Source organism: Crotalus tigris, unplaced genomic scaffold (assembly GCF_016545835.1).
Source record: "Crotalus tigris isolate CLP2741 ecotype Arizona unplaced genomic scaffold, ASM1654583v1 scf7180000017600.4437325, whole genome shotgun sequence".
In the NCBI taxonomy this organism is placed as follows: domain Eukaryota; kingdom Metazoa; phylum Chordata; class Lepidosauria; order Squamata; family Viperidae; genus Crotalus; species Crotalus tigris.
Window position 1 is genome coordinate 4,114,522 of NW_024096504.1, and position 12,192 is coordinate 4,126,713.

General features: G+C 40.4%; 1 protein-coding gene and 1 long non-coding RNA gene across 2 annotated transcripts in view; one reads left to right on the forward strand and one right to left on the reverse strand.

Moving 5' to 3' along the window:
- The window catches only part of LOC120319193, a 44,989-nt gene extending 35,673 nt beyond the window's left edge, over positions 1 to 9,316 (forward strand). Inside the window, exon 2 of the long non-coding RNA XR_005559701.1 lies at positions 9,053 to 9,316. This is a non-coding gene — a long non-coding RNA (uncharacterized LOC120319193). The remainder of the gene's footprint in view (positions 1 to 9,052) is intronic.
- OIT3 (oncoprotein induced transcript 3) overlaps positions 1 to 11,258 on the reverse strand; it is a 51,148-nt gene extending 39,890 nt beyond the window's left edge. Inside the window, exons 1-2 of the mRNA XM_039367740.1 lie at positions 10,489 to 11,258; positions 3,871 to 4,245 (exon numbers count right to left, since the gene is read on the reverse strand). Of these exons, the coding sequence (XP_039223674.1) occupies positions 3,871 to 4,245; positions 10,489 to 10,606 (493 nt within the window). The 5' untranslated portion in view covers positions 10,607 to 11,258. The remainder of the gene's footprint in view (positions 1 to 3,870; positions 4,246 to 10,488) is intronic.
- Positions 11,259 to 12,192: the final 934 nt, after the last annotated feature.

Genomic DNA, 12,192 nt, shown 5'->3' on the forward strand with positions numbered 1-12,192 from the left:
CTGTTCAAATTTGACAATCTAAAATTTTTCCTCAAAGAAAGGAAAATTGTAATATGAAAAGAAATTGTAATCTGAGCCAGTGAAGACAACTTTTGATATCAATACCAATGTATTTTTGAATGCTATTTGTGTGTGTGTGTGTGTGTGTATGTGTGTGTGTGTGTGTGTGTGTGTGTGAGAGAGAGAGAGAGAGAGAGAGAGAGAGAGAGAACAAGAGGAGTGCTGTTTTGTTGCTATAGAGGATATAGATATAGGAATAGAATAGAATAGAGTAGAGTAGAGTAGAGTAGAGTAGAGTAGAATAGAATAGAATAGATAGAATAGAATAGAATAGAATAGAATAGAATAGAATAGAATAGAATAGAATAGAATAGAATAGAATAGAATAGAATGACAGAGTTGGGAGGAACCTTGGAGGTCTTCTACACCAGTGTTTCCCAAACTTGACAATTTTAAGGCATGTGGACTTCAACTCCCAGAATTCCACAGCCAGCAATGCTGGCTGTGGAATTCTGGGAGTTGAAGTCCACATGCCTTAAAATTGTCAAGTTTGGGAAACACTGTCCTACACCAACCCCCTGTTCAGGCAGGCAACCCTATACCATTTCAAACAAATGTTTTGTCCAATCCCTTCTTAAAAACCTCTAGTGTTGGAGGACCCACAACTTCTGGAGAAAAGTCGTCCCACTGATTTTTGTCAGATTTCTCCTTAATTCTAGGTCAGTGGTGGTGAACCTATGGCACGGGTGCCAGAGGCGGCACTCAGAGCCTTCTCTGTGAGCATGCGCGCTGTCGCCCCAGTCCTAGGCCTTCAGCTTGGTTTTATAAAACCTTTTTGCTTTAGGCCTCCGCCGCCGGGTGCAAAAAACAATCAGTCAGTCAATTTCAACTTCTCGCGGAAAAAAAAGATCTTGCAAAGTTGGAATTGATTGATTGAACTTTTTAGTCCCACCCAGTCTGTTACCACTGCAGCCACACCCACCCAATGGGCCACAACCACCCAATGGGCCACACCCACCCGGCACCCAACAATGCATAAGTGAGTTTTGGGTTGCAGTTTGGGCACTCAGTCTCTAAAAGGTTCGCCATCACTGTTCTAGGTTGTTTCTCTGCTTGATTAGTTTCCATCCATTGCTTCTTGATTTAAAGATAGAGATGATAGAAATAGAGATAGAGAGATAGAGATGATAGAGATAGAGATGATAGAGATACAGATACAGATAGAGATGACATAGAGCAGTGGTTCTCAACCTTTTTAATGCCGCGACCCCCAACCGGTCGTAAGTCGAGGACTAAACCAGTCGTAAGTTGAGGACTAAATCGGTCATAAGTCGAGGTCTACCCAACCGGTCGTAAGTCGAGGACTTTCCCTGCCCGGGAGCACCGCACATGCGTGGTGCCGCCCCCTGCGCCGGCCAAGGCATAGCTGACAAGCGGCAGAGATGGAGCAGGCCGACCACCGGCTGGGCCACCAGCTGGCCCAGTCCAAGGGAGGTAAGGCACCCACTGGGCCCCATGTGCACCAGCAACCCTCCCTGCACCTGTAGTTAGTAGTTGCTCAGCAGGGAGGGGTAGAAACTTCCAGACAGCTTGCCTTCGCTGAAGACAACTTGCAGCACCGTTTGCAGAATGGGACTTTTGGTGGGCTCAGCAGGGCAGAGACAGCCTGGACAATTTCTATTGGCTTTTGAAAGCCAATAGAATTAGACTCTATTCAAGAGAGTCTATTCTATTGGCTTTCAAAAGCCAATAGAATAAAAGGGAGTAGCACAGCTAAGAAAAAAGGGGAAAAATGGCGGACTGCATTGTTTGGCGACCCCCATGAAATGGTCGTTCAACCCCAAATGGAGTCCCGACCCACAGGTTGAGAACCGCTGACATAGAGATAGAGATGATAGATAGAGACAATAGAGATATAGAGACAGAGATGATAGAGATAGAGACTACATAGATAGAGATGACATTGAGATAGAGATAATAGAGATAGAGATAAATACACTGTCAATATAGATTTAAAACTTCCAAAACAGATAAGGGATAGGCAAAAGCACATTTATGTATTATCCATGAAATACAGCAAATTGCTTTCTGAGCCCTGGCTTCTATTGTCAAAACGTGATTATTCATAATTCTCCAATCTGAAATGTACAATCATGATAGGTTTATTTTTTTATAACAATTCTGCAGCGTGGTTGACTATTCTGCCAGGCTGAAGAGATGAAGGAGCTCCTGAATGGATCTGTGACTGGAATCCAAATGGTCGTGGAACAAAATGCCAAAGAAAATTCAAGGTAGTGGGGAAACTATATGGCAAGAAATCAGAGCAAAAATAAAACCAAGCAGTTCTTCAATAGAAGCTAGATGCTAATGGTCTAATGATGCTAATGATCACTCTTACAGCTGATTCTGGTGACTCTCCCCAGTTTGCCATTCTGTCATGAATGGTGTTCAAGGATGAGAAAATTTCCAAGGTCAGACAAGGCATTGGGTCTCAGCAGTGGTGGGATTCAAATATGTGAACAACTGGTTCTCTATGTGGATGTCGCTTCCAGAAGTCCATTCTGGGCTTGGGCAACAAAAAATTAGCTACCAGTTCTGCCAAAGTGGTGCAAACTGGCTGAATCCCACCCCTGGGTCTCAGATTCTGAAGTTCTGTTCAGATATAACACTTGGTTGGATCCAGAGCTGAAAAATGAGACCTGTCACAGCCAAAGGAATACCTCGGATGCTACCGAGCCTCCTTCAGTGAATTATATTCTAAATTTTTATTTACTTATTTTTCAAATTTAGATACTGCCCATCTCAGAATAATTCCCAACAGTATGTTTGCTATGAGCAGGAATAAGACCCATTTTTTAGATGATCTTGCCAAGAAATTGGTGGGGAGCTGCTTTTTGTTTGCAGAAATGTATCATTCCAAGCTTCACAGGTCTGAATGTTCGAACAGCTACAAATATATTTCTTGTAATAAGTGAACAAATTGCAAAAGAGGTCACTTACCAGTGAGAAGAATCATGTAAAATGGTAAACTAAATTAGTTATGTTCATGCAAGGAGGTTTGCTATTTGTTTGAGGGAAACAAAATCATGAGGAATCATTCATACACAGAAGCATATACTTGGCCCTAAGTGAAATTCCTCTTGTTATACTGTGTTCAGAGAAGTGTTTACATAAGAAAGGACAATTAAGTGTAGGGTGTTCTCTAACTTGGTTACTTTCTTGCAGATGTTTCATTGCCAAACTAGCTAACATCGTCACTGCTAGTAAGGAATGGTGTTCAAAACCATTCAAAAAAGAAAATAAAAAAAGCTAAAAAGGAAACAAAAGACCAAAAAACCTCACCAGCAATCAACACCCAGATGAGCAGAGATTAATACCAAGATTCACATTAGACCAACAATCAAGAAGCTCCAATCAAGGAACTACCAAATTAGATGAACAAGTTAATAATAAGTAGCCTAATCAAGAACCTCCAAGACCACTCCCGCCAATACTGACAGGGCAAGCAACTAGTATATATAATGAGAGCAAACCCCATTCCCTACCTAGTTTGGTAATGAAACGTCTGCAAGAAAACAATTAACCTCATAGAGCAGAGTTCCCCAGGCTTTCAGAGTTGGCGGCCTGGAGCAGGGAGAGGGGGGAAAGAAGGAATGGTTTTTTGTGTGGGGGGGGTTGAATGCATGTGTGTGCACATGCATGTGCACAAACATCCCTTGCTCATGCACATGGGGCCATGAGCACTTGTGTGCATGGGGCTATGAACGTCCATGACGCTCACGGTGACTCACACACAAGAGGGGATCAGAGACCCCTCAGCTCCAAATATTTTCTTCTATGGGAAAGAGCAATTAAGTTTTGGTCACTTACGTCCACAGTAAGCATGGTAGCAGACACTGGGCTTGGCTAGATGGTAGACATAATAACCTCCTGGACATGCCTTGATTTCAACAGTTGTATTCCAGAGGCAGCAGTTTCCACTGAAAGTTGCACAGGCCTGCCTTTGGACAATGCCATCTGATTCTTGAGGATGGCTGCCATTCAGCCAGATTGGGGCATGGGTGCCACAGTGGTTCTCAGGAATGCAGAAGGTAGGCATGGCATCCCCGGCCATCCCTGTAAAGCGATACCATTCCCCATCCACGTGACTGTCACATTCAGGCTGATCGGTAGAGTCATTGAACTGGAATTCCGTGTTCCTCCAAGGCTCATTCAGACTAATGTAGGCAGAACAAGGATCAAGAGCTGGAATACAGGAAGAGAAAATCTAGTCATTATCCGTAGCAGGATGATACTGGAACCCTGTAGCAATAAGGAGGAAGAGATAAATAAATGTTCGATTGCAGGAATAGAACCAGCCAATTGTTGAATTCTTGGGGGCACTTTACTTTCTACACAACTACACAAGATTACATATTTATCCATAGTCAAGCTTCATGGTCAGGTGGGGCTCTCTCACAATAATTTGCTGTATTTTCCTTATAAAACATTTACTAACATAAAGTCATATATTTGGGAAAGGCCACTAAAGCCAATCTTCTGCCCAGTACATGAATTTGATCATAACCAATTATGGGAAAGCTCACCATTTCTCTAGACCAGGGGTGTCAAACTTGCAATGTCATGTAATGTGTCACGACGTATCGTGACTTTTTTTCCATTGCCAACCATGGGGTGGGCGTGGTTTTGGCATGATGCATCGGGCCCATGGGCTGGCAGTTTGACACCCCTACTCTAGGCAGTTGGTTCTGTTGTTAAACCAAGTAGTCCTATTTAAATATTTTCAGCGGGATCTGCTTTTCTACAATATTACTTGGCTTGAACTCTCTGTGATACAGACTTAACTCATGGCCTTTTTCTATTATTCAAGTATGTCTTCCTGAGGCTAAATAAACCCAGTCCCCTCAATCTTTCATTCTGGAATCTATTTTCTAGTCTGAAAATCACTTGTTGCCTTATGGGGAATCTGGATGTATCACTACATTCAATATCCATAAGATGCAGTTTTACATTATGGGGCTTGTAGGGTTGATTTTTCTTTTACTTAAGGCCAGACGATCCTTGAGGACTTTCTAACTCCACAATTCACAATTCTGTGATAGTTTATTGTAGGTTAATTGAGGTCCACAAGAAATTATCTTGATAGGGAATCTTGCCTGCAAGTTCAACATTCTCAGCAATCTCTTACGTATCTTAACCAGCTGCAGGCTCTGCCAAATCAGCCTGGTTCATTTGTAGAAAATACGTCCAATACTAACTTGAAGAAATAATTACAGATTTCTACTGTAATAAGAGAAAAATGAAAAGTCCAGGCCATCTTCTACTGAGATCATATGTGGAAAGACTTAATAAAAACAGGGTTTCTTCCTCCTTCTACGTATCTACAACATTTAACATTCAAATAGTACCTGAAACCCCAAATCCAACTAAGTTTCAAGATTCCTTTAAAAGGAAAAGATGGAAAACAGATGCATATTGGCAATATATCATTTATTTATTCAGGCTTTCCTCACTTGTTGCGATGCAACTGAAAGTCCCACTAGTGTGACCAATGGGAAATTGTGAGAACTATAACTACAACAGCCAACATTGATAGATGGCTTGGGGAAAACATATTTAATCAATAATTGAGAGTGAGAATGTCTCTGGGAAGAAGGAAGAACTTTCCTATTTCTTATAAAGAGAGACAAAGCAAAGCCTTTTCTTGCTTGGCTGTGTGATTAGGATGTCTTCTCAGTTTCCTATGGTAGTAATTGAGGACAGCTCTGTCAAGAAGGGCTGCTTGTAACTAGCAAAGGAAGGACTAATCTGATTGATGCATAAAGCATGCCAGAGGATTTTTCTTTTGCCATCAAAAGAAAGTTGTGTTATATGAGCCCATTAATCTTCTATCAGTAAGCAAAAGAAGGAGATTTTTTTCTCTGATCTGTAGGTCTGGAGCAAAACAGGGTATTTGTGTCAGTGTTGACTCCTGGCGAATGCCTGCACAAGTCCATGCAGTTTTCTTGGCAAGATTTTGGAAGCGGTTTACCATTGCCTGCTTCCTGGGGAAACTGAGAGTGAATGATTGGCTCAAGGTGCCCCAGTTGGCTTTGTATCCAAGGCAGGACTAGAATTTACAATCTCCTTGTTTCCAGCCTGCAACCTTAATTATTAACTGCCCTGCCTAACCAAACTGGCTCTCTTATATTCAGCATATATATGAGGAATTCCTTGGGGCTTCAGAGCCTAGCTGACAGGAGACCCCTACATTAGAGAACACTGCTTGATCAGAAGGACTCAGAGCTTGTCCACTCTGCCTGATCACTCTGGACCTTAGAAACAGCCATAGATGGACCATCCCTCAAATAACCAAGCCCTTCGTGGCTTCATAGTGATAACCAGCATCTTGAAGTGCCAACTGGTAATAAGTGCAGCTTGCAAAACATTTGTGGTCACAGGGGCATAACAAATCATGCCCAACACTTATTTTGCTTATCCTTCATTTTAATGGAAACAAATACATCCCAAAAGATTTGCAGACAGGTAGTAGGAAAGCTAGTGTTATTCTGCAAAGAAGATGTTTTTCTTTTCCTTTTTTTTAAACAAGACATAACCAAATGGGAATGTGAAAATTAGTACCTGCTTAAATAGGCTTAAAAGGGAGACAAGACAAAATCTTAGCAATTTTGAACAGCTTGCTTTCTGAAGTTGTGGGTGATCCATCAGTGGAGGTTTTTAAGAAGAGACTGGAGAGCCACTTGTCTGGAATGGTATCTGCCAGGGTCTCCTGCCTGAGCAGGGGGTTGGACTAGAAGACTTCCAAGGTCTCTTCCAACTCTTATTATTCTGTTATTCTGACTGATACCAGAGAGCTAGAGATTCCCAATTCATGCAAACAAAGAATCCAGGTTCTACATTCCTAATGAAAGAGTCAGTGTTCTGTGTCATTTGACCATAATGAGCCATCTTCAAACCCTGATCCTTGCCATCATGCTTTCCTTTCCAGCTCTCTCTGTCCGCCTTTTTGCAATTCAGATCTAGGAGTTGCTGCCTTTGAACAATTCTCAGATCTTGATTATCCAACAACCTGTCACCTGCAATGCAAGATTTCAGATGAGCAAAAGACATCTCTGTCAACCTCCTCCCAGCAAACAGAATTTCAGAAAACTCCCAAGATTTAAAGTGAAGACTGCAAAAGAGAATATGATAAGAACATTCATTACACTTTTCATCGGTGATGCATCTAATTCACTGCAGCTTCCAAATTTGCCCTTTATATTTGTGCATATATTTAACACCTGATTAAACACCAGGTAATCCCAGCTGACTGTAGGAGTAAAGCAGGATTTATTATTAACCTTCTTGGGACTGAAACAAATGGATTGTTTTCTTTCTTCTTTTGCTAAATAAGTCAGTTTCTTTAATTTGGTACATCAAAATGAAGCAAAAAACATTTTCCTCCCTCTTAGAATTTCATTGGCCGTTGGGCTGCCTTCGACTCCTATATTATCCAACCTGAATTTTAGGTACAGTGAAATATCGATGTAAATGCCTTGTTACTTAATGAGAAAATACTGTGATGGCTAGCAATTTATTGTGGGTTCATTTGCTTATGAATATAGATTGTGGAGTGTGTGCAATTCATCACATTCTTTGTTTCCAATATTCAGACAATACATGCCGGTTGCTAGAGTCAAAATAAAAATACATGATTTAAATTTAAACACATGATTATGTGGGCCAGGATGAGAATTGAACTCAATACACATGATATGTGAGTGGTATGGCATTTGTGTTATGTGTGATGATTTTAAGTTTATGGGTGTCTTGTTTTACTTTTCTATGTTGTAGTTCTATGAGTTCAGCAGTTACATAAATCTCACCGAATGAATGTATATGTTTGTCAATGGCTGTTTTCATGCAACTCTTAATCATGATTTACTTAATTTAAAACAATTTTCTGAGGTTGCAATCAACCATATGAACTAAGTTTGGGTATCATACTAGTGGAGGAATATGTCAAGGTTTCCGGGCCCCAAGGCAAAATATCAGATGGAATCTCTGTGTTAATTTTAGGAATCAGCTTATACTCTAATGGTCAATTTCAAGGGATCAGATTTGTTAGTGCCTGGGATTTGCGCAGACGCTTTTTTTGAGGAGAAGCTGCAGTTATGCAATTCAGGACATTCTCTTGGGGATGGATCGATGCCACTAAGTTGTGTCAGTACTAAGTTATCAGATATAGGCAGTGCTTTTTTTGTTAAAAAAAAAAAGGTGCAGGAACTCACACACGTCATACAACCCACCTTGCCTACCCTAAAAGGTTCCATCCAAAAAAGGTGCCGGAACTCCGTTCTGGGTGTTCTATGACAAAAAAAGCCCTGGATATAGGTTGTAAGTATCCAGATGACCACAAGATGATAGCAAAGAGGAGGGTTGTATCTCTTTGCTGCCAACTAGTGGTCAGTCTAGTCGGTATGCACTGAGTGTGGCCACTCTGCTCACTCACAGCACCTCCTGCATGTCATTCTGTCCAACCCAGTCCACCCTTCTAGGCAATTTGGCTCCTCTATGGATGCCTTTTGACCCTGTAGCTGCATATCAGAAAGAGGTTGGTTTGGTTTAAAGGCTGAAAGTCTGACTAAGAGCCTCTGGGTTAGAAAATAACTATCACTGCTATCTTAATGCATTTACACCACTGCTTGCATGGCTAAGGGTATCTGATTTGGGTTACAAGAATTCAAGTAGACATTTGTAAAAGTAAACATCCAGATTTTGCTGTCCAGATTAAGTACCTTCATGCCAGACTAAACTATGATTGACTGGTCTAGAATTTCATAGATCTTTTCTACCATTACATTCTTAAAAATTGAATTTCTTCTGTGGTTGCACAGAATTTAGAATAATTAATTTCACCCTGTTAATATGATAGTATTATGGATTATGGCTCATATAATTATGGCTCATAACACTTTTCCACAAACGTCTGAATGGACTGATCTTGGAAGATGGATTGTTGCCACTGGAATTTATCAATACTAATCTCCCTTTTAATTATTTTTAATTGTAGTTATATTTGGGACACATTATGTGAAGACCAAGCTCCCTTGAGAAGTCTATAATTCTGGGAAAGGCAGAAGAAAAGAAGAGGATGACCAGTAGCAAGCTGCACAGTGATGAATACACCATTGGAAGACTTGAAGGACCAGGCTGGGAACTGTTCATCCTGGTGAAGATCTAGCTATATGGCTACAAAGAGTCAGTGCTGACTTGATATCACATAACCAATAAATCAATTTCCCTTTCAAAATCATCCCTTGATTTCAAAATAGCAGTAAATGTGTGGATGTTTCCGTGTTTTGTCATACTCTTTAGAGACATCTTCATTGAATTCTAATTTAGAATTGCTTATCAAATAAATATGGAAATATATCAACACTCAATATTTGCTTGACTTCCCCATGTATAATGAAATATCTGCCATGAACCTTATGGTAGCAATGGGAAAGTCGTCTTTTGCGCATAACCTACCTAATACAATTGGGATAAAAATAAAATTGCTAAATTTCTAGGCACACAGTATTAGCCTCTGAATAAAACGTATCACACAAATACATCAGAGTATTCAAAAGTATGTTAGAATATAGAAGACTCTCCTCAACTGTTATGTAGCTATAATTTGAAAGAAATTTACAAATCACAAGAATCATGTTCTAATAATATGCTTCTATTTAATAATAATATGCTTCTATTTGCAATAATATTCTACCTAGCATTTTATGGTTCACTCAAGATGATCTCATTTAATTTTAAATGGGGGGGAGGGAGAGATGTCTTGATTTCTGGGACTATTGCAAAATCTGTTTATTCCTTGTGTATTTTAGCACTAGAATGGGATAAATTTTCCCATTTTCACAGAACTGAATAAAAATAGAGTAGACTGAAACTGTTGTGCATTACTTACCGCAGAAAGATATAGCCATGTTGGTCTTATTAGAAAGTAAAGGAGAAAGTATCCATATTTGTGAGTGGTGATACTCTATTACACATCAAAGGCATAAATAGAACAGAATTCCATTAATATATTGGGTCCTTCCCACTTCTCATTACTTTTTCTGTAGTTATCTGAAATTCTGCTGCTGGGAGTCTACAGAATTCTTTAGCTAGCTATGGCATAAGCAAGCAGGCAACAACAGATGTGAGGAGAATTAAAGTCATCTCAACCCTTTCACACTATATATGAAGTTTTGGTTACTCTAATTCCTCTGGGATCACACAAAATAATTACAAGAACAATTTACTGTGCTAAATGCTACAGAAATCCATGTTGTCTGCAAAACAAAACAAAACAGAAAGTGCAAATCTTCTTCCAAATTGCATGCAGCAAGCAAGCAACGAGGCATTTTGTCCACTACGTATGAGTGCCCTGTAAAGGCCTCAAAAGAAACACCAGGTCTGGACAAGAACACAGCCTTTTTCCAGTTAACGGATGTTTGAAGTACTCACCCACTGTATTCTCCTGCAAGGACTGCGTATTAGTGTGGACACAAAAGGACAACACAAACAGCAGGAACATCTCTTGGTGGCAAAGATATCTGCATCGAGAAGACTCAGCAGGATGCATTGAAGAAGTCTATTTCTTATAATTCTAGCAGGTAGCTTCAGGCTCTGCTATTTTGAAGCAAAGTGTACATACGGAGAGAAAGTCTTGTGGACACTGGGGTTTTATCAGAGGAAGAGGCCAAGATGATAATAGCCTCCACTGTAGCCTTGACCTGCCCACAACAGCAATGCTTTTCAGAGACAAGGGGGGGTATTTTTCTCCCCAGAGTCATTCATTTTGTTTGCAAAGCCATCCTCCAATTGTTTGCTTGCAATGTGCCCTGTAGTGACCTATCTGCTATCTTATCCAGAAGGACAACTAAGGAAGAGACACACAGACATCCTGTTGAGATGGGGGAAGATGGTGGCCTTTATCTATCTTTTCTGCTTCTATGACTAAGAAAAGCAACTCTGAAATTGAAGAACAACAGAGAACAATACTTCACTCCTGGTTTTGCTAAAATGGAGGGAAACATTTTGGGGTGGAGGAAACCCTGTGAAGCCTTCTCCAAATCTGGTGTTCTCCAAATGTGTGAAACTACAGCTGCCAATTCTGTCACCAGCTGGCTATAGTCTGATATGGCTGGCTGATACCATCCAAGCAAAATGAATAAACTAAAGGCATTTCCTACCATTATAAAGGTAACCTACTTCCGGTGTGTTGGTGTAGAACTTCTGAGCAAGGAATTCAAGGATGAGCCATCAGCAATTTTAGGCTGGAGCACAGGGAACTCAGACTTCGGAGGTTGTTTTTTCCTGCCCCACCCCTTTGTCCTTGCTCCTTTGTTATGATGGATTGACATTATCTGTAGCTGGTGATTTTGCCTGCTGTTGCAAATCCCATAAACATCGATTGTCAGTCAAAGTCAAAGGTTGCTGGTTTCCTTGGGCCTACTGAACCAAGTAATACTTCTACTCCAAGGAACATTATTCAAGAATTTCAACCCCTTCTTTCTTGCCCATCTAAGAAACATTTATTTGCAAATTTAAAACAAAATTTTAATCAACCCATCACTACATTGAATACTGAAATAGAGCATTGCAAGCAAGAGAAACATAATACAGAATAAGATACAGCAATATACATTTCAGACATTCAGCTGGCCACAATAATAAATGTCTAGTGGTATTAGAGAAGGAACCAGATGGATCTTCTGTGTTAGGCCTTGGAAAACAAGCAAAAAACTATCCTAAAGGTGGTTTTTCATGAGGCAACTGGACTTTCTTGTTTTTCTTTGAAGATGTTTTGTCTCTCATCCAAGAAGCTTCTTCAGCTCTGACTGGATGGTGGGGAATGGAAGGATTTATATTCCTTGCTGAGAGCTAGTCATTTGCCTTCTTTTAGAGAGTCGTTGAGACCACTTGGAGGTTTATCTGTGTCATCAGAGTCACATGAGTAGTGCAAAAGGGTGTGGAGCTTTCTTGGAACTGCTGAAAGGACTGTGTTGTTGACTGGACATAGATTGCCTAAATTGTATTTTTTAACTTTCCCAATCTGTCACCAAAGGGTCTAAGTCTACTAGCAGTGGCCAACTCGCCACAGCTCACTTGCCACAATCAATCACCACAAGACGACTCACCATGGGACAATTCAACACTGCATTAATT